Source organism: Saimiri boliviensis, chromosome 9 (genome assembly GCF_048565385.1).
Source record: "Saimiri boliviensis isolate mSaiBol1 chromosome 9, mSaiBol1.pri, whole genome shotgun sequence".
Lineage (NCBI taxonomy): Eukaryota > Metazoa > Chordata > Mammalia > Primates > Cebidae > Saimiri > Saimiri boliviensis.
In genome coordinates this window covers 13,756,684-13,779,653 of record NC_133457.1, presented here as the reverse complement: position 1 = coordinate 13,779,653, position 22,970 = coordinate 13,756,684, and the positions used below count along the sequence as shown (strand labels likewise).

Sequence of the window (22,970 nt, the reverse complement as noted above, 5' to 3'; positions counted from 1 at the left end):
TATGTGACCTTGGACAAACTCATTGATCTCTCTGAGCCTTACTTTCCTCACTTGTAAAATTAAAAGAATAATAGTATCCCTTTTATAGGGTGGTTGTGAGGATGAAAAGATGTATGTAAGAAACAATATTCATCAGTCACATTCAGTGCAGGAGATAACGAAAAGCATTTCATAGTAACATCTCATTGCATTTCAGCTCATATAGGGCTATCCCCAGATGGGCACCTAGGAATTCCTTTCCCCGTCTTTATCTTTGTGTCTTTTCTATTTTACTCTATTCCACATCCCCCAGGGGCCATGCTTCATCCTGCCAGAGCCACAGGAGGTTCAAGGCCAAAGCCAAGTTGGGAAGACTGAAGGTGGCTTACAGCTTTCCATAGTGGTTTCTTCAAGGCAAATAAATCTACTTCAACCCACTTTTATACTAAATCATCCTCTTTCCACCTAGGGTAGGGAGATCTCTGTCTCCCTGCAGTTTAATACAATAGGTTGAAGGATAAGGGCTAAGTAAGGAGGCATATAATGTAAAAGTAGACTGTACTTTTTGAAACCTTGGTAGTGAAGGGAAGAGAGGCAGAAACATTAATAACAGGGTTAAGGTTGCCATCGTTTGAAATTTAGGCTTATTTACAGTCTATCTAATATTGTATGTTGAATGATGCAATCCAAGCTGGGAAAAATAGGCTTTGTAAAGGAGTATGCTTCTCTTCTAGACCAGAGAGATTGGCTTAGTCTGGAGCCCTTAAAGCTACCAACTCCAACTTCACCAAAGTAGAAAAACCAGCTTCTTCTTTCTAAATATTTATTTATTTGTTTTTTTATTTTAAGATGGGGTTTCACCATGTTGATCAGGCTGGGCTTGAGCTCCAGACCTCAAGTGATCCGCCCACCTTGGCCTCCAAAGTGCTTGGATTACAGGCATGAGCTACCACCCCTGGCCAAAATCAGCTTCTTAACAAAGAAATTCTTTGTAGTCTTTGGTGCCCCAGGCCAATTTTTGAAGTCAAAAGACCTCAATACATTTTTGTTGTTTTTATCAATTGAATACATTCTCTTACTATTATTATCTTTTTTTTTTTTTTTTTTTAGTAGAGACAGGGTTTCACCGTGTTGGCCAAGCTGGTCTCGAACTCCTGACCTCAGGTGATCTGCCCGCCTTGGCCTCCCAAAGTGCTGGGATTACGGGCATGAGCCACTGCGCCTACTATTATTATCTACCTTCAAAAATATCTGACTTTAGGGATGACAGTTTTCACTATCCTGGGGAGTTAACCTTAAGGCTAATAAGCATCTTGGCAGGGTGTGGTGGCTCACACCTGTTATCCCAGCACTTTGGGAGGATGAGGTGGGTGGATCAGAAGGTCTGGAGTTCAAGACCAGCCTGGCCACCATGGTGAAACCCCGTCTCTATTAAAATACAAAAGTTAGTTGGGCATGGTGGCATGTGCCTGTAATCCCAGCTACTAGGGAGGCTGAGGCAGGAGAATTGCTTAAATCAGGAGCCGGGAGGCAGAGGTCGCAGTGAGCTGAGAATACAGACTGCATTCCAGCCTGGGCTACAAAAAAAAAAAAAAAAAAAGTAATTAATAAGTCTCTGTATAGTGCAGCCAAAGTTGCAAATCCAGATTAAAGTCTGCAGATACCACTGATGGTTCGTCTTTGCTTACCCAGTGATCAGTAAGAGATATGACTCCCAGGGGTCTTAAATGTTAGGGTGGAAAATGGTAGATCAGGGCTGGGCGTGGTGGTTCACGTCTGTAATCCCAGCACTTTGGGAGGCCAAGGCAGGCAGATCACAAGATCAGGAGATTGAGACCATTCTGGCCAGCATAGTGAAACCTGGTCTCTACTTAAAAATACAAAGACTAGCCAGGCATGGTGGCAAGAGCCTGGAATTCCAGCTACTCGGGAGGCTGAGGCAGGAGAATTGAACTGGGAGGTGGAGGTTGCAGGGAACCGAGATTGGGCCACTGCACTCCAGCCTGTATGACAAGCGTGAAACTCTGAAAAAGAAAGAAGGAAGAAAGAAAGAAAGACAAGAAATCTGTCTACTAAAAACAAACAAACAAATTAGCAAGATGTGGTGACATGTGCCTGTAGTCTCAGCCACTCAGGAGGCTGAGGCAGGAGAATTGCTTGAACCTGGGAGGCAGAGGCACCATTGCACTCCAGCCTGGTGACATCTGAAAAAAAAAGAAAAAAAAAAAAAAAAAAAGAAAAGAAAAGAAAAAAAAAAAGGACCGGGTGGGATAAAAAAACACAAAAATAAATTTAAAAAAAAAGATGTTGGATCAATTTACAGTCCTCAGTTCCTGACAGCAAGTCTGGAAATTGACCCTTTTTTACATTTAAATTTAATTTTTATTTTACTGTGGTAAGAACATTCAACATGAGAGCTACCCTCTTAACAGATTTTTAAGTATGAAATACAACATATTGTCAACTATAGGCACAATGTTGTACAGCTGATTTCTAGAACTTATTTATCTCACATAACTGAAACTTTAGCAACTGCCAGTTTTCTCTTCCCCTCCTTCTGCACTCTGCTTCTATAATTTTGACTATTTTAGGTTTCTCATATAAGTGGAATTATGCAATATTTGTCCTTCTGTGACTGGCTTATTTTACTTAGCATAATGTCCTTAAGTTTCATCTATGCTGTCACATAATAAGGATTTCCTTCTTGTTTCCCAGGCTGGAGTACAATGGTGCTATCTTGCCTCACCGCAATCTTCGCCTCCCAGGTTCAAGTTGTTCTCCTGCCTCAGCCTCCCGAGTACCTGGCATTACAGGTATGTGCCACCACGCCCGGCTAATGTATTTTTATTTGAGATGGGTTTCTCCATGTTGGTCAGGCTGGTCTCGAACTCCCGACCTCAGGTGATCTGCCCACCTTGGTCTCCCAAAGTCCTAGGATTATAGGCATGAGCCACTGTGCTTGTTCTTTTTTTAAAGCTGAATAATATTCTATTGTATATATACACCACGTTTTCTTATCCATTCATCTATTGATGAATATTTAGATTGTTTCCACATCTTGGCTATTATGAATAGTGCTGCAATGAACATAAGAGTGGTAATATTTCTTTGACATCCCAATGTCAACTCTATCGTATAAAATTTCTAAAATAAAGAAATCCAAGAGAGGACACAAACAGATGGAGAAACATTCCATGTTCATGGTTAGGAAGAATCAACATCATGAAAATGGCCATACTGCCCAAAGTAATTTACAGATTCAACGCTATTCCCATCAAGCTACCAATGACCTTCTTCACAGAACTGGAAAAAAACACCTTAAACTTCATATGGAACCAAAAGAGAGCCCGCATAGCCAAGTCAATTCTAAGCAAAAAGAACAAAGCGGGAGGCATCACACTACCGGACTTCAAACTATACTACAAGGCTACAGTAATCAAAACAGCATGGTACTGGTACCAAAACAGAGATATAGACCAATGGAACAGAACAGAGGCCTCAGAGGAAATACAACATACCCACAACCATCTGATCTTCGACAAACCTGACAAAAACAAGCAATGGGGAAAGGACTCCCTGTTTAATAAATGGTGTTGGGAAAACTGGCTAGCCATGTGCAGAAAGCAGAAACAGGACCCCTTCCTGACACCTTACACCAAAATTAACTCCAGATGGATTAAAGACTTAAACATCAGACCTAATACCATAAAAACCTTACAAGAAAATCTAGGCAAAACCATTCAGGACATAGGTGTAGGCAAGGACTTCATGACCAAAACGCCAAAAGCAATGGCAACAAAAGCCAAAATAGACAAATGGGACCTAATCAAACTCCACAGCTTCTGCATGGCAAAAGAAACAGTCAGTAGAGTGAATCGGCAACCAACAGAATGGGAAAAAATTTTTGCAGTCTACCCATCTGACAAGGGGCTGATATCCAGAATTTACAAAGAACTAAAGCAGATCTACAAGAAAAAAACAAACAAGCCCATTCAAAAATGGGCAAAGGAAATGAACAGATACTTTACAAAAGAAGACATACAGGAGGCCAACAAACATATGAAAAAATGCTCATCATCACTGGTCATCAGAGAAATGCAAATCAAAACCACATAGAGATACCATCTCACACCAGTTAGAATGGCGATCATTAAAAAATCGGGAAACAACAGATGCTGGAGAGGATGTGGAGAAATAGGAACACTTTTACACTGTTGGTGGGAATGTAAATTAATTCAACCATTGTGGAAGACAGTGTGGCGATTCCTCAAGGACCTAAAAATAGAAATCCCATTTGACCCAGCAATCCCATTGCTGGGTATATATCCAAAGGATTATAAATCATTCTACTACAAGGACACGTGCACACGAATGTTCATTGCAGCACTGTTTACAATAGCAAAGACCTGGAACCAACCCAAATGCCCAACGATGATAGACTGGATAGGGAAAATGTGGTACATATACACCATGGAATATTATGCAGCCATCAAAAATGATGAGTTCACGTCCTTTATAGGGACATGGATGAACCTGGAAACCATCATTCTCAGCAAACTGACACAAGAGCAGAAAATCAAACACCGTATATTCTCGCTCATAGGCGGGTGTTGAACAATGAGAACACATGGACACAGGGAGGGGAGCACTACACACTGGGGTCTGTTGGGGGGAAATGGGGGAGGGGCGGGGGGTGGGGAGGTGGGAAGGGATGGCATGGGGAGAAATGACAGATACAGGTGAGGGGACGGAAGGCAGCAAAGCACACTGCCATGTGTGTACCTATGCAACAATCTTGCATGTTCATCACATGTACCCCAAAACCTAAAATGCAATAAAAAAAAAAAAGAAAAAAAAAAAAAAAAAAAAAAAAAAAAAAAAAAAGAAATCCCACAACTCAACAGCAAAAAACTAACACCTGATTTTAAAATGGACTAAGGACGTGAATATATATTTCTCCAAAAAAAAAAAAAAAGACGTACAGATGGCCAATGGGTATATGAAAAGATGTTCGATGCCACTAGTCATCAGGACAATATAAATCAAAACTACAATGAGGTATCACCTCACTCCTGTTGAAATGGCTGTTACCGGCTGGGTGCTGTGGCTCACATCTGTAATCCCAGCACTTTGGGAGGCCGAGGCGGGAGGATCACCAGGTCAGGAGTTCGAGACCAGCCTGACCAACATGGCGAAACCCCATCTCTAAAACATAATAATAATAATAATAAAGAAATGGCTGTTACCAAAAAGACAAAAGATAAGAGGTGTTGGTGAAGATGTGGTAAAACTGGAACACTTGTTCACTGTTGGTGGAAATGTAAAATGGTACAACCACTATGGAAAACAGTATGGAGGTTCTTTGAAAAATTAAAAATATAACTACCATATAATCAATCCTCTCACTTCTGAGTATTTATTCAAAAGGTTGATCTTGATTGACAACCTAAAGTTAGAGAAAACGTGGGAAAGCTCTTACACCACACATTCAGTCTCTTTGGATGGCAGTTTATTTAGATGTATCCAAATTTCAAATTGTTTAGACCCAGCAATTCTACTTCTTGTATTGAAAGCTATAGGTACAAGATGTATATACAAGGTACAGGCATATGTTCTTTGCAGCATTGTTTGATAAATATATTCATCTTTCACTAAAAATAAAACTGAAAGCAACCAAAATGTTTATAAGTATGGAACTGATTTTATAAATTATCATACAACCACCAATGTTATATAATACATATGTTAAAAAGAAAAATAATAGTTTTTATTTTGGAGACAGTGTCTTGCTCTGTCATTCATGCTGGAGTGAAGTGGCATGATCATAGCTCACTGCAGCCCCAAAATCTCCTGGGATCAAGCAACTCTCCTACCCCAGTCTCCTGAGTAGCTGGGACTACAGGCGCATGCCACTAGGCCTGGCTAATTCTTTTTTCACTTTTTTTTTTTTAGAAATGGTGTCTCTCTCTCTCTCTGTGTCCTATGCTGGTCTCATACTCCTGGCCTCAAGTGATCCTCCCACCTCAGCCTCCCAAATAAGTCTTTTTTTTTTTTTTTTTTTCTTTGAGACACAGTCTCGCTCTGTCACCTAGGCTGGAGTTATGTGGCACAATGTTGGCTCACTGCAACCCCTGTCTCCCGGGTTCCAGCAATTCTTCTGCCTCAGCTTCCCAAGTAGCTGGGATTACAGATCCCCACCACTGCACTGGGCTAATTTTTGTATTTTGAGTAGAGATGGGGTTTCACCATGTTGGCCAGCCTGGTCTCAAACTTCTGACCTCAGGTGATCCGCCCACCTTGGCCTCCCAAAGTGCTGGGATTATAGGCATGAACCACCATGCCTGGCCCCAAATAAGTATTTTACATGTATACCCTCATTTGGTATTCACATCAGCTCTATGTGTAAGGTGACCATACATCTTGATTTACCAGAACAGTCTCCATTTATACCTGTCACAACATAATGATTATTACTGCCCCCTTCACTCTCAAAAGTACCTCTCTTTGACAGTAAATTATGTGGTCATCTTATATATGAGGAGGTTATTGTCATCACCTTATTGAATAGTTGAAGAAAGGGAAGTGTTAAGTAACTTTCCCAGGTTCCCACAAGTAGAAGGAGAGACCAGAAGAGATTTACCATGATCTCAGAAGGTAATCCTGAATCTTTTGGGCCAAAGAAATGTTGCCTCTCTGTCAAAGACACCATCAACTTCCAATCACAGTTTGGGAAATCAGCCCTGAAAAATTAAAAAATGATAGTGGCAGGCTTACAGATGGAAGGGAGGGTAGGGCAGTTAAGTCTGTCCATTTCTTCATAAAAGTACGTCATTATTTCACCTGAGAGGTCTTTATCATCATCCCCAGGAGCTTGTCACTTTCCTTTGCCAACCTTTGGCTCCCTCTAAGGAACTAAGGTCTGGTTTTACATTTCTCTGTTGTTATCTTACTTTGTTTCTTTCGCCGTTCTGTCTGTTCTCTTTCCCTGAACTCCCCACAGAGGTAGTGCTTTGAGGGCAGGGGTGATCACAGGCATAATGATGATTAGCTAACTTATCTATACTGTGCGAGGATCAGTCCGGCTAAACTAGGTGAACTCCTCTTGTGTTTACTGTTTTACTGGGAGCCAACATATCTGGAAAGGCTGAACAGTATGGAGAAAAATGGCTAGAATTTCAGAAGTGAGGACACTTCTTTGGGTTCAATGGTTAATATACTGGGGGCCATATTGTTACATCATGCTCAAAACATCCCTGAAATGTGGGCAGTATTGTTCTAATTTTCTGATGTGGAAATTATAAAGCACATAAATATATCTCATGAAATTCAAACATATGTATTCATTCTTAACTTAGTATCCCAAAATACTCATAGCCAACCCAATGGAAGTCAGAGAGGAAAACAACAATCGTCTTCACTGATTGCTGTTGAAATATTCTACTTTTATAAACTTTACAAAAACATATGGCCTTGTAAACACATTAATACAGTTCTCCCAGGACCTTGGAAAGTTCCCATGAAATCGAGGGACCAGCTGTTTAAGCTTTATCAGTTTCATGAAAAATCTATAAATCCATTTCTGTTAATGGAGATAGAATTTGGCCGATGGGGAAGAAATTTCTAACTTGTATGTCACTGGCAGCTGGTACCTAAAGAAATTGATACTGTAAGCCTTCACAGTGGCAGGGTAGGGCCTGGCCACTTGCCTCTCAGGCTGTGGATCAAAGTGGGGGCTCCAGAGTGTGGGATCTAATGGCATAGACTTTGGTCCCTGCAGAGTAGGTAGTGAGCATGGTAAGCAATATCTGCCATTCACTGCTTCCTGTGATTAATGGAACATGGCTATTAAGCAGAATGTAATACTGGCCATGATGGAAAATGGGCCTGCAGAACTGCCAGGGGAGTTTGTGTTCCCAAGGAGAGGAGGCTAACTTGGGGCTCCATAGTTCTAAGTGATGGCCTCAAACCTGTCTTTACATAAGTGGGCCACTTCTGTCTATTTGTTGCTTAGGTACCCTCCTAGTGGCATCCATTCTAGCTCATAGTAATTAATATCACTGTGTATGAGTGTTCTGTGATTGAACAAAATTCTGAAACAGTTGAGATGAGAAAGTTAGACTAGATTAGAAATCGATCTCATTATCTCAAGAAACACACCATTACATTTGCCAATGATGTGAGGTTGTTTGAATGTAACATCAACTGTGAATATAACATCAATTGGCTGGGCATGGTAGCTCATGTAATCCTAGCACTATGGGAGGCCAAAGCAGGTGGATCAACTGAGATCAGGAGTTCGAGATTAGCCTGGCCAATATGGTGAAACCCTGTCTCTATTTAAAAAAATACAAAAATTAGCCGAGCATGGTGGCAGGCACCTGTAGTCAGTCCCAGCTACTCAGGAGGCTGAGGCAGAATTGCTTGAACTTGGGAGGCAGAGGTAGCAGTGAGCTGAGATGGCTCTGTCACCCAGGCTGGAGTGCAGTGGTGTGATGTTGGTTCACTGCAACCTCTGCCTCCCAGGTTCAAGCAATGCTCCTGCCTTAGCCTCCAGAGTAAGTGGGATTATAGGCAAGTGTCATGACACCAAGCTGATTTTGTATTTTTAGTAGAGATAGGGTTTTGACATGTTGGCCAGGCTAGTCTCAAACTCAGTTGATCCACCCGTCTTGGCCTCCCAAAGTGCTGGGATTACAGGCATGATACATTAGATATATTGAGTTATAGGTTCCTGTGGGAACACCATGAGGAGACACTAAGTGGTGTCTAAGACTGGAAAGTGCTCTGTACATATACATTTGGAACTTGCCAGTATATAAGAGGTAGTCAAAGCTGGGAATGGATGAGTTTGACCAAGACACTGGATAATGGGAAGACAAAAGAGCAAACAACAGAATTTTGAGATCACTGCCTTAATATTACATGCCAGGGCTATTTGCATCTACAGTGGTTTCTTTCATAAATGTATTTGGGAGGAAAGCATTTTTAGCAAATATGAAATTGCTCCTGTAGTGGAGTATTGAGTTGCCTTGGGACTGTGCCCTCTTCATTTAAAAGTCTCAGCCAGGCATGGTGGCTCACGCCTGTAATCCCAGCACTTTGGGAGGCCGAGTCTATGGATCACCTGAAGAAAGGAGTTTGAGACCAGCCTGTCCAATGTGGTGAAACCCAGTTTCTACTAAAAATACAAAATTAGCCAGGCATGGTGGCGCATGCCTGTAATCCCAACTACTTGGGAGGTTGAGGCAGGAGAATCGTTTGAACCCAGGAGGCAGAGGTTGCAGTGAGCTGCCATGGTACCATTGCAGTTCAGCCTGGGCAACGAGAGCAAAACTCCCATCTCAAAAAAAGGTCTCAAGTTACCCAGTTCACTGAGGAGAATGGACGGTGGTGACAGACTTCGCAGTTTAACACAGTCTTTCTGGTTGCACCTTCTCTGACTCTTGTTGATTTTTACTGTTGAAAAGCATGCATGCTGGCTGGGCGCAGTGGCTCACACCTGTAATCCCAGCACTTTGGGAGGCCGAGGTGGGTGGATCACAAGACCAGGAGTTTGAGACCAGCCTAGCCAATATGGTGAAACCCCGTCTCTACTAAGAATACAAAAATTAGCCAGGTGTGGTGTCAGGCACCTGTAATCCTAGCTACTCAGGATGCTGAGGCAGAAGAATCACTTGAACCCAGAAGGTGGAGGTTGCAGTGAGCTGAGATTGTGCCACTCTACTCCAGCCTGGGCAACATAGTGAGACTCTGTCGCAAAAAAAAAAAAAAAAAAAAAAAAAGAATGAAAGAAAGAAAAGCATGCATGCTTTCAATCCCGTTGCTTTCCCTGCTCTCCCTGTATTGTCTCCCTTAAAATGTCAGTGGTTTGTGGCAAGAAGGGCATGTACCTTGAAAACAGGCAGACCTGGTTTAGAATCCCAGCTAACTGTGGCTGTGGGCAAATTGCTTAGTCTCTCTAATCCTCTGTTTTCCTCATCGTAAATCTGAACTAACAATATTCTAACAATATCTCCCAGGTAGGGTTGCTGTGAGGACTGCAAACAGTATGTAAAAGCACCGTGCAAAAAACCTAATGTATTGAAGCTGTGCTTATCATCATCAGACAAGGTCATCTACTCTAATCGATTTTTGTTGTTGTTTCTTCTTTACGAAACACACACACACACACACACACACACACACACACACACACAGAATCTGGTTTGATAAAGATTTTGCTATAATTCGATAAAAATGAGATTGGATTTTCATATTGTTGAAGAGATGATTAGGACTCCCCTTTAAAACCAGAGATGCTAAAATTACTGAATTGTCTGAAAACATTCTTATCAAATTTTGCTGATGAAGAATCCAGGCTGAAGATTTTTTTTGTCTCTTTTCCTTCTTTTTTGGGGGGAAATCAGAATTCCTGTTCTGAAATGTAAGTTGATCTTTATCTTAAAAATAGGTTGACGAGGGCATCTCTCTCCTTTTTCATCAAGCAGATGGTAATTTGTGATTTTTTTCCCCTGGTGTTAGATTCCCTCAGAGGCATTAGGTGTGGACATTAGGATATGGTCAGTGTTCCACCATAATTCCTTACCAGTAGATACCAGTTTCTGCAAATAACTTCTGCATTGACATTTTGAGTCCTAATATTAATCCTTCACTCCACTTCCGTGTTTTTAATTAGGTCCTGGCCATTTTACCTAGCAATACCACTGCTCCTCACATTAGACATTTTTTTGTTTTTTTGTTTGTTTGTTTGTTTTTTGAGACGGAGTTTCACTCTTGTTACTCAGGCTGGAGTGCAATGGCGCGATCTTGGCTCACCGCAACCTCCGCCTCCTTAGTTCAGGCTATTCTCCTGCCTCAGCCTCCTGAGTAGCTGGGATTACAGGCACGCGCCACCATGCCCAGCTAATTTCTGTATTTTTAGTAGAGACGGGGTTTCACCATGTTGACCAGGATGGTCTCGATCTCTTGACCTCGTGATCCACCCGCCTCGGTCTCCCAAAGTGCTGGGATTACAGGCTTGAGCCACCGTGCCTGGCCTATTAGGCATTTTTAACACTGGTAGTTTCATTGTCTTCCTCTAAACCCTTTCTTATGGCTGTCCAAATTTCTTCAATGTCATTTTATTCTCCTGGGGAACAAGTTTGAAAATCAGGAGGCTGGGTGGCTGAAAAACATGATTAAAGACCATGATTGTTCCTGTCTTTGTGTTCACCCATCTTCATCTTCAGGCCAGCAGCCCTCATAGTTACAAAATGGCTGCCAGAGATCTAGGCATCACCCTAGATATCTCAATGTTCACGTGAAGCAAACAGTATTTTCTCTTGTATGTGTAATATGAATAAAGAAATATTTCCCTGAAGTTCTTCAGCAGACTTCTCATATCTCATTGGCTAAAACATACTCAGTTTTAAAATAATCAATCACTGGCAAGGAGTATAGGGTTGTCATGATTGGCTTAAATTAATCAAGATATGCCCCTGAGCCAGGGATAGTGTCATCTTCCTTGATGTGTAGATACCCAAATAAAATAGGAGTTCTTCTAACAAGAAAAAAAGGAAAAATAAAAAGAAGGAAAATTCATCGTTCTGGTTTCCTTGTACCTCCTTAGTCCAAGCCTTAGACTAACTGTGATGGTTTCCCAGCTGGCCTCCCCACATTGTTTCCCTCACAATTTTGTTGGATTATCTTCCAGAAACACTGCTTTTCCATGTAGCCCTTTTGTTTAAAAATGCCACTGGTTCTCTCTAGCCTTCAGAAAACCATTCAAACATTACCATAGAATGTTTAAACCATAGAACGTAAGAGTTAGAAGGCCCAGGGAGCTTGGAATGTCAAAAGCCAGCACCAGGAATATTAGCTATAAGTTGTACTAGAAAACATGGATGTATGGTCTTAGTTAAATACCTCTTTTGCTTAACCAAAGGAACAGTATACATAAATCTCCCTAAAAGAACAATCTTCAAACTAAGTTAAGTAACTTTCTAAGGAGGGGTATGAGCACAGATTTTTCTTTTAAGAGAACCAATTTTGGCTTGTTCTCACTGAAGGCTAGCCTTAAGTTTAATACAAATTCTTTTTTTCTTGAGAAAGGAGAGTGTCTTGCTCTGTCACCCAGGCTGAAGTGCAGTGGCATGATCATGGCTCACATAGCCTCAGCTTCCTTGGCTCAAGTGATCCTCCCACCTCAGCCTCCTCAGTAGCTGGGACTACAGACCTGCGCCTACCATGCCCAGCTAATTTTCTTTTTCTTTTTTTTGGAGAGACAAAGTCTCACTATATTGCTGAGGCTGGTCTTCTACTATGTTGCCTAGGCGCAAGCAATCTTCTCACCTCAGCTTCCCAAAGAGCTGGGACTATAGGCATGAGCCATCATATCCAGCCAAATTCTTTATTTTCACCATTCATTTAAAAATAGCCTATCAGGCCGGGCACGGTGGCTCACGCCTGTAATCCCAGCACTTTGGGAGGCCGAGGCGGGTGGATCACGAGGTCAAGAGATCGAGACCATCCTGGTCAACATGGTGAAACCCCGTCTCTACTAAAAATACAAAAATTAGCTGGGCATGGTGGCGCACGCCTGTAGTCCCAGCTACTAGGGAGGCTGAGGCAGGAGAATTGCTTGAACCCAGGAGGCGGAGGTTGCGGTGAGCCGAGATCGTGCCATTGCACTCCAGCCTGGGTAACAAGAGCGAAACCCCGTCTCAAAAAAAAAAAAAAAAAAAAAAAAAAAATAGCCTATCTTCTCCTTACCTGTGTTAAGTCTTACCTTGGTACCTCCAAGTTCTTGAGACCTCTGAGGAATGGGGGAGGGGGAAACAAAAGGGACCATTTGAAGTACTGGCTTTGAGAGAACCTCCTTTAATAATGAGGCAAAATTACCAGGCAGGTCTTTCCATCAAAAGTAAGGTGTGGCTTTAGAGTTGGGGTATTTGGGCCTCTGTTGGGAGGCTGCGGATTCAGACATATTGCAGAGTGGAAAGATGGAGTGACTCAGCACCTCCCATCCGTGGCATCTCTGGTTATTGTCAAAGAATGCATAACTCTTGAGGGAGAGACCCATGACAGCAAAGGAAAGAACACTTCAAATGTTAAAAATGGAGTCTGCTTTTTGTTTTCACTTACTCTCAAAACAAAATTCTCAAAACCTAAGAGGTGCCATTAGCTAGGAAAAAAAGTCTCCGAGCAGCAGATGCAGTGCCAGATACTGATGCTGACTGAGGGCTGAGTGATGCATCCCTACCAAGCATATATCAAATTTTCACATGCCTTTCTGTGTGTCACTCACCTTTTGTAGAATGCAGTGTGAATGATTCCTCTAAATTTAGAGTAATATAAAAATACTTTTAAATTTAACTGGAGTGTTTTCTGAGATTACTACATTCTCTACTACCCAGGGTTTATTTTTTTGTTTTTTTTGTTTTGTTTTGTTTTGTTTTTTAACTGAGTCTTGCACCGTCACCTGGGGTGCCGGAGTGTAGTGGCACAATCTTGGCTCACTGCAACCTCTACCTCCCAGGTTCAAGCAATTCTCCTGCCTCAGCTTCCCAAGTAGCTGGGATTACAGGCACCTGCCACCATGCCCAGCTAGTTTTTTGTATTTTTAGTAGAGACAGGGTTTCACCATGTTGACCAGGCTGGTCTTGAACTCCTGACCTCATGATTCACCCGCCTCAGCTGCCCAGAGTGCTGGGATTACAGGCGTAAGCCACCGCTCCTGGCCTACAAGACTTTTTTACATAATGTAGACATCATTGAATAAAGTAATTAAAACCTACTTCTATGAAATTACATCATTGAGCCGAGTGCAGTGACTCACTTCTGTAATCCCAGCACTTTGGGAGGCTGAGGCGGGCTGATCACCTGAGGTCGGGAGTTTGAGACCAGCCTGACCAACATGGAGAAATGTCTTTACTAAAAATACAAAATTAGTCAGGCGCGGTGGAGCATGCCTGTAATTTCAGCAACTTAGGAGGCTGAGGCAGGAGAATAGCTTGAACCCGGGAGATGGAGGTTGCAGTGAACCGAGCTCTTTCCGTTGCACTCCAGCCTGGGCAACAAGAGCAAAACTTCATTTCAAAAAAAAAAAAAAAAGAAATTACATCATTGAATATTTTTCCAGTGGTAGTCAATTCTCAACTTATTTCTTCTTTCAACTGCTTTTTAATTTTTTTAAAAACAGAAACAGGGTCTCACTATGTTACCCAGACTGGTCTCAAACTCCTGGGCTCAAGCAATCATCCTATCGCAGCCTCCCAAAGTGCTGGGATTACAGGCGTCAGCCACTGCACTTGTCCTATTTCTTCTTTTAAAACATTTATTTTTACTCCTATTAACACAAAATAACTGCATTAGCTTTAGTGCCCCCCCAAAACAAACAAACAAACACAAAATAACATTATTTGCTAGTTGCCAGACTTCATTTTTTAGCAATTTATACTTTTTCTCTTTCATTAACTGGATAGGAAAAGTTAATAATAAAAGTTCTAAAAACAGCTGGATGTGCATGTACCTGTAGTCCCAGCTACTCAGAGGCTGAGGCGGAAGATTGCTTAAGCCCAGGAGTCCGAGTCTACAGTGAGCTATGATTGTACCACTGCACTCCAGCTGGGGTGACCAAGTAAGACTCTTTTTATTTATTTATTTATTTATTTATTTATTTATTTATTTATTTATTTATTTATTTATTTTTAAAAAAGGGGGCCGGGCAGAGTGGCTCAAGCCTGTAATCCCAGCACTTTGGGAGGCCAAGGTGGGTGGATCACGAGGTCAATAGACCAAGAACATCCTGACCAACATGGTGAAACACCATCTCTATAAATAAATAAATAAATAAATAAATAGAAGATTTTTTAAAAAAAAGAAAAAGAAAAAAGCCGGGTGCGGTGGCTCACGCCTGTAATCCTAGCACTTTGGGAGGCCGAGGTGGGTGGATCACCTAAGGTTAGGAGTTCAAGACCAGCCTGGCCATCATGGAGAAACCCCATCTTATAAAAAAGAAAAAAAAAGGAAAAAACTTCTTTCATTCCCATCTATCCTTTTATATATCTTTATATATAAAGATTTTTTGGTGGTAACATTTATAAAAATGAAAAGTAGGAATAAAATTGGTACTCTAAGTTGAGATACATGAACTAATTGAAAATAGTCCCATTCATCTTATTAAGAACTATACCTCAGGCCAGGCATGGTGGCTCACTCCTGTAATTCCAGCACTTTAGGAGGCTGAGGTGGGCAAATCACAAGGCCAGCAGATCAAGATCAGCTTGGCCAACATGGTGAAACCCTGTCTCTCCTAAAAATACAAAGAATTAGCTGGGTGTAGTGGCAGGTGTCTATAATCCCAGCTACTCAGGAGGCTGAGGCAGGAAAATCGCTTGAACCTGGGAGGCAGAGGTTGCAGTGAGCCGAGATCCTGCCACTGCGCTCCAGCTGGGGCAACAGAGTGAGATGCTGTCTTTAAAAAAAGTTTATTTATTTATTATGTATGTGGGCTATTTTGATATTTTTATACCAATAATAATTGTAATGATAAGAAGTTTTTGACTTTTTAGAGGCTTAGCCATGGTAGAAACTATTACCTGGCTCCCAAAATTTGTTCTACATTCTTGAAGTTTGTAACTAGCCTACTTTTCCCCATCACCCTTGCTGTAACATGTGGTCATGTAATTGTTCTGGCAACAGAATGTGAGTGGAAATGATATAGGTCACTTCCAGACTGGTCCCATGGAATATCTTCTGTGCTTTTCTTTGCTTTCTCTCCTTCTACCAGCTATATGAGTTGAGAATGAGGCTCTAGGAAAGGGGTTGGCAAACTTTAGTAAAAAGCTAGACAGTAACTATTTTGGGCTTTGTGGACACATAAAGGCTCTGATGCACATTCTACTTTTTTTTTTTTTTTGTAGCCTTTTAAAGATGTAAATCTATTCTTAGCTCCCAGGTTGCACAAAAATAGGCCCATAAGCTAAACCCTTTTTCTAGGAGACAGTGAAGCCTTAAGATGAAAGGAGCTAAGTTCCCCTCATTACTGTGTGTCAGGGAGCACTTTGCTTACCTGGGCCTCTCACCCAGGACTATTCTGTGAGGAAAAAAATAGGTTTTGATTGTGTTGAGCCTTTACATGCTGGACATATTTGTTATTACAGGTCAGCCTCACAGTAACACAGGAAATTTAAAAAGTAATTTACAAACATTTTTTTTTTTAACTTATTTTCATTTTTTTTTAATAGACGGGGTTTCACCATATTGATCAGGCTGGTCTTGAACTCCTGAACTCAGGTGATCTGCCCGCCTTTTTTTTTTTTTTTTTTAACTTTTTTTACTACTTTTTTACAAGCATTTTTAATGCAGTGAAGTATAATAGAATGAATAAAAAGACCTTTAAGCATAATAATAATGTACATTAAGATGAAATATGTAGAAGTAGAATAAAAATAGGAGCTCAGGGAGAAAGCATCTGACTGCTAAGAGCTCATGTGTAGACTTAAAATGGATGTGGTGGGCATCAAATTGCTTAGATTTAGATTCAATTGGATATTTCAAAGCAAATTGCAGCAGTTTATTTTAAACTATCTATATTAATAACATCCCAAAAATTACAACCTTTGCAATTATTTAAACATACGATGTAATATTTTAGATGTCAACTAAAAATTTTGTGAAGGAGTGCATGGTTTTAAAAAATTCTGCTATGGGATATGCCAGCAGAAAGCTTTGAAGAGTCTTCAAAGAACCCTTATAGACTCAGAACCAAACCTCTTTTGAAAGCTTCATAGATTCCCTGGGCTGAATGTACGAGCAGGGGTTTTTCTGGTTTACCTCTGCTCTTTCTGAAATCCTTTGTCTAGGTCACCTTAGACAGTGTTCATACACAGTAAGTTCCTTGAGTGTCAGGTATCCTGCCAGTGGTGTTTCAAGGCTAGGTGTATACCCATTTCTTCTGACCTTAGATTCCCCAGTGGATCATGAGAATGAAGCTGTTTTCTTTCCTCCTTTCAAAAGTTTTCCCTTCTTGGTGGTTCTGAGGATTCATGAGTTAAATATTTGTTAAGTTTTTGCAATATTTGGCTGAAAGTATAAAGTCTTATTTATTATTGCTGGCTGGATGAAAGATATTATACAAGTGCAAAGTATCATTTCTTCATTTCTTCCCAGGACAGACAGCACTGTCATGCTTAATCCCCAGGAAGCTCACGACCCCATTCTCTTGCACAGCCTCATTTACATAACCAGCCACAAACTGAGTTGAAAGGACTCCTGCGAGAGGATTTGCACTTTCTCCTTTTCTTCAGAGTTTGTATCTGCTAAGCAGGGTGATAACTTTTTTCTCAGACTTGATGGATAGTCCTTAGCTGGTCCTGCTGCACCAGGAGTCCCATAGTTTGAGAGAGAAAGCCCCCTGGACAGTGAGTAAATCAAGATAATTGAGTTTCTCTCTCTCTCTCTCTCTCTCTCTCTCTCTCTCTCTCTCTCTCTCTTTTTTAAAAATCTGTTTCTGTCTACTCTTGTGACCCTGGACAAATCAATTCATCTCTTGCCTCATTTTCTTCACCTAAAAAAGCAGAGTTGGAATAATTTTTCACATTTCCTTCAAACCTACATTTCCTCCTAGCATGTCAAAATGCTGAAGAATTGCTCTGAAAATTTCAGCATACTGGCATGTATGGCTTGTGTTATGTGATATGTGATGTACACCAAAAGAAGTACAAGTGAATTCAGTGCATGAAAGATATGGTTTTCCAAATAACTTTAGGGTAAAGTTATCTATTTAAACCCAGTTTTCATAGTAAATGTGTTTACACTGTTAGGTCTATGTGGCTGCTGATGGTGGTCCTAATGGTGGTGGAGGTGATGATGGTGATGGTGATGCTGGTAGTTGTAATGGTGGTTATGATAGAGGTGATGATGGTAATTGTCGTGGTAACAGAGGTGGTGTAAGTGGCATTGATAATGATGGTAGTGCAGGTGGTGGCGGAAGTGGAGGTAATGAGAGTGGTGAGGGAGGTGATGGAGGTGGTTTCAGTAGCAATAGTGGTAGTGATGGAGATGGTGGTGTATACTTCACAGTGACTTTGAATGAAAATACATAGATTAGCCAGTCATGGTGGCTCACGCCTGTAATCCCAGCACTTTGGGAGGCCGAGGTGGGCTGATCACCTGAGGTTGGGAGTTTGAGACCAGCCTGACCAACATGGAGAAACCCTGTCTCTACTAAAAATACAAAATTAGCTGGGCATGGTGGCACATGCCTGTAATCCCAGCTATTCAGGAGGCTAAGGCAGGAGAATCACTTGAACCTGGGAGGCGGTGGTTGCAGTGAACTGAGATGGCACCACTGTACTCCAGCCTGGGCAACAAGAGCGAAACTCCATCTCAGAAAAAAAGAAAGAAAGAAAGAAAGAAAATTAGAAAATACATAGATTAATACATTTTATCACAGGGTCTGTTCATCTTTATGATTCCCATGGTGCTTAACATACTGCCCTGCAGAAAGAAGGTGCCCATTAAATGTTTGATGAAAGAATATCTAGCAGATAATTACAGAAGCAGCTACTATTGGAGGCAAAAACTATTACTCTTTTGACGGTCTCAGCTTTAATTTCACTTGATACAGCAGGCTTTCTAAGAGAGCAGTGAAAATACTATCACTAATGTCATTTTAATTGGCATTGCTCATACTTAACTCTCTAGGGAAACATGAAAGCTTCTGTGTAATACGGAAGGTTCTTTTATCAAAATTCATGGAAAAAAGGCCACTGTGGTAAATCTACTCAAAAAGAGATAAAAATCTCATAGGAAAAAGTTTGACTAGGAATTTATCTGAAAATTTAAACTAAAAAATATAAAAATAATGTTATTGTATATGTCAACAGTCCCCAAATTTTTGGCTCCAGGGACAGGTTTCATGGAAGACAATTTTTCCACAGATGGCAAGTGGCGCTGGGTAGAGTCGGGGAGGTGGGGTAGGGAGTGGGGAGGATGGTTTGAGAATAAAACTCTTCCACCTCAGCTCATCAGGCATTAGATCCTCATAAGGAGTGTGCAACCTAGATCCCTTGTATGCAAAGTTCCCAATAGGGTTTGTGCTCCTATGAGAATCTAATGCTCCCACTGATCTGACAGGAGGTGGAGCTCAGATGGTAATAATGCTCACTGGTGCCCACTCATCTCCTGCTATGTAGCCCAGTTCCTAACAGGCCACACACATGTACTGGTCCAGAGACCAATGGTTGGGGACCCCTGCTATTAATATATGTGACAAAATTTAGGTTACTATAGAAACTATAGGCTAGTTTTTGAACTGTACCATGACTTTTTTTCTTTTCTTGAGGACAGAGTCTGTTGCCCAGGCTGGACAGTGGGGCATTCACAGCTCAATGCAGTCTTAACCTTCTGGGCTCAAGCTATCCTCCCACCTCAGCCTTCTGAGTCACTGGGACTACAGGCACAAGCCACCATGCCTGGCTAATTTTTTTATTTTTGGTAGAGACAGGGTCTCACTATGTTGCCCAGGCTGGTTTCAAACTCCCTGGCTCAAGCAATCCTCCTGTTTTAGCTTCCCAACGTGTTGGGATTATAGGCGTGAGCCACCATGACCTGTCATTGTGCCATTATTAAATCAAGTGTTCTTTTTTTCTCTTTTTGAAAGGTACATCATTTTTCCAATAGAAATTAATAACATACAGAACATTCACCTAACGTGCAAAAATACTCAAAGGGCTTAAACAACTTTCCCTAATGCCTTTGTTAATATTTGGTTTTTCAAATAATTCATCTAACATGATTATTCTTATTGATTGCTTATTTCTTAGTTTGTTAATTGGTCTAGCAGATACAAAAGTCTAAATATTCTCTAAAAATAATTAATTTAAAGAAATCTTTTATCTTTTGCAAGATTTACATTTTTATTTGCATTGTGTAGATAGATATTTACAATTTCAAATAATAAGAGACACTCTCAGTGTTAAGTAAGAAGAGATGTTTGAGTGCACATTAGGGAATATTTTTATTATAGGGTTATTTTTGCTTTCCTATATCACAGTGTTTCAGTGGAGCCCCTGGTAATGTGGATATTTGGATAACAAAGATAACTTGTATTCACTCAGCCACCATCCATTCAACATTACTAAAAAAAGTACTGTGGGCCGGGCACGGTGGCTCACGCCTGTAATACCAGCATTTTGGGAGGCTGAGGCAGGTGGATCATGAGGTCAGGAGTTCGAGACCAGCCTCACCAAGATGGTGAAACCCCATCTCTAGCAAAATACAAAAATTAGCCGGGCATGATGGTAGGCACCTGTAATCCCAGCTGCTCAGGAGGCTGAGGCAGAGAATTTCTTGAACCTGGGAGGCAGAGGTTGCAGTGAGCCAAGATCATGCCACTGCACTCCAGCCTGGGCAAAGAAGGGAGACTTCATCTCAAAAAAAGAAAAAAAAAGAAAACAACAACAAAAAAAAAGTACTGAAGTATTGTGACAGATTGTATTTTTCACAACTGGCTGTAACAGTATTTCTCATCCCACATGCTTATCTTACCATGTGACCTTGCCCCTTCTTGATTAAGAGATGTTGTCTATATGCCTTCCCCTTGAACCTGGGTGGACTTGGTGACTTTTCTGCCATCAGAAGGTGGCGGAAGTGACACTATGTGACTTCAGAGGATAGATCATAAGGAATGATAGAGCCTCCACCTGGTTCTCTTTCTGGACATTTTCTCAGCATCCAGCCACCCATAGTGTGAGGAAGCCTAGGTCACATGGGGAAGCTACTTGTAGGTGTTCCAGTCCGCAGTCCTAGACAACAGCCAGAATCAATCACCAGACATGTGAGTAAAGAAGCCTTTGAGATGACTCCAGTCTCAGCTTCCATCTGACACCAACTGCCTGAGAGACCTTGAGAGAGAGCTGCCTAGCTGAGCTCAATCCCCAGGACCATGAGTGATAATAATAACCAATTATTTTTACCATTTTTTATACCACTGAGGTTGGAGTGGCTTGTTTTGCAACAATAGATAACCTTAAACACTTAATATAATTGGCTTTAAAAATACTTCTAATGTAATAAGCTTCTAAAATGGTAGCCCTGGAATAACAAGAATTCCATAGTTCCTGTGCTTAGGCCTGCTGTGAGACTCTAAATACTCTCAGAGTGCTGAAGAGAAGGCCAAGAAGTAGGTCTTCATTTCCTTGAACATGGATGCATGTTTTAGAAGCCCAAGAGGCTTCTAAAAATGATATCAAGATAACAAGGATCTGGCTAGTGCTATTAAAGTTCCTCTCCATCTAGAGACTCTTTTTTTGAGATGGAGTCTCACTCTGTTGCCCGGGCTGGAGTGCAGTGGCGTAATCTCTGCTTACTGCAACCTCCATCTCAGTAGCTGGGATTACAGGCATGCGCCACCATGCCCAGCTAATTTTTGTATTTCTGGTAGAGACGGGGTTTCACCATGTTGGTCAGGCTGGTCTTGAACTCCTGACCTCATGATCTGCCTGCCTCTGCCTCCCAAAGTTCTGTATTACAGGCATGAGCTACCACACCCACCCAAGAGACTCTTAAGAGAATAGGGATGGATAGGTAGGACTAAGCTGCTCCGATGCTAAAGGTTGCCAAAGCCCTCAGGTGACTTTATTGGCTTCTGTTACCAATGGCTGCTGTAAGGAAGCTTTCTACCCATTACCCAACCCCGACCTCTAGAAGGCCAAGACCTTGAGCAATTCGTCTTTATTCTCTTCTTGGCCCCATTTTATTCCAGGCAGAGAACCTAGTAAATATGAAGGACCAGCTCTGGAAAGAAGATCTAGAGTAAGAGAAATGGAGCCACCATTGAAATATTAGACAGGAGGCCGGGCGAATCCCAGCACTTTGGGAGGCTGAGGCGGGCAGATTACCTGAAGTCAGGAGTTCAATACTAGCCAAGACCGACATGGTGAAACCCCATATGTAAAATAAATAAATAAATAAGAAATATTAGACAGGATGAATGGTGAAAACCGTCAACTTGTTAGACAAAAGAAAACCTACAAAACAGACAGGAGGCTGACTACCTGGGCTATCGCCATCTGCTACCGTTCTTCTCTTCCTGTTGTTTAGGCTTAAATTTCTAGAAGGTGGAGGAAAATAGGGCAAGAATAATAGAATTAAGGGGCTGAAAGTGTCTATGTAGCTTATATGCTTGGGTTTTTAAAAAATATTAAAGTATACTTCCTTGAGCATGCAGGACTTCACTGTAATCAATTGATGTCACAAAAGAACTGAAGGGTCCAGGTAATCACAAAATAGAAGAAACTGGTACTTTTATGACTTTTTCTAGCCCCAAAGAAAGGAAATAAAATAGATAATTATGTTATGTTTTTCTTTGTTTTTTTTTTTTTTTTTTTTTTTTTGTAGCTATTATTTACCAGTTCAGTTTCATTTTCAGAAATAAACTCGAATCAGCTCACATTGTAATAGGAATTTGTTGGTCCTTTAATTATTTACCTGTGGACTTTAGAGATGGTTGCATCTGGTAGCTCAAACAAAATCTTTGGAGATTTGTCTCTTGTTAGTCTGCTTCTTTCTTTTTTCTTTATTTATTTTTATTTTTTTTTTATTTTGAGATGGAGTTTCCGTCTTGTTGCCCAGGCTGGGGTGCAGTGGCACAATCTCGGCTTGCTGCAACCTCCACCTCCCAGGTTCAAGGAGTTCTGCCTCAGCTTCCCTAGTAGCTGAGATTACAGGCATGTGCCACAATGCCCAGCTAATTTTGCATTTTAGTAGAGATGGGATTTTGTCGTGTTGAACTCTTGACCTCAAGTGATCTGCCCACCTCAGCCTCCCAAAGTGCTGGGTTTACAGGTGTGAACCATTGCACCCAGCCTTAGTCTGCTTATTTCTAATCTACTGTATTCTACATTCAGGCTTCTACTTGTGGAAAGCATTATTTCTGCCACAATGGCCAGACTTACACACTTCTTGCATGTAGCTTCAATGGAAAGAGAAGAAATTATTAATCATTC

The 22,970-nt window shown here is 41.3% G+C and overlaps 1 protein-coding gene across 2 annotated transcripts in view; it reads left to right on the top strand.

Moving 5' to 3' along the window:
- The window catches only part of WWTR1 (WW domain containing transcription regulator 1), a 233,783-nt gene that overhangs the window by 32,651 nt on the left and 178,162 nt on the right, over positions 1–22,970 (top strand). The window contains exon 3 of one of the 2 annotated variants that reach the window (XM_074405481.1): positions 2,695–2,792. The exons of the other annotated variant lie outside the window; for it this stretch is intronic. Within the exon in view, the coding sequence (XP_074261582.1) occupies positions 2,695–2,792 (98 nt within the window). The remainder of the gene's footprint in view (positions 1–2,694; positions 2,793–22,970) is intronic. 2 annotated transcript variants of the gene reach the window in all.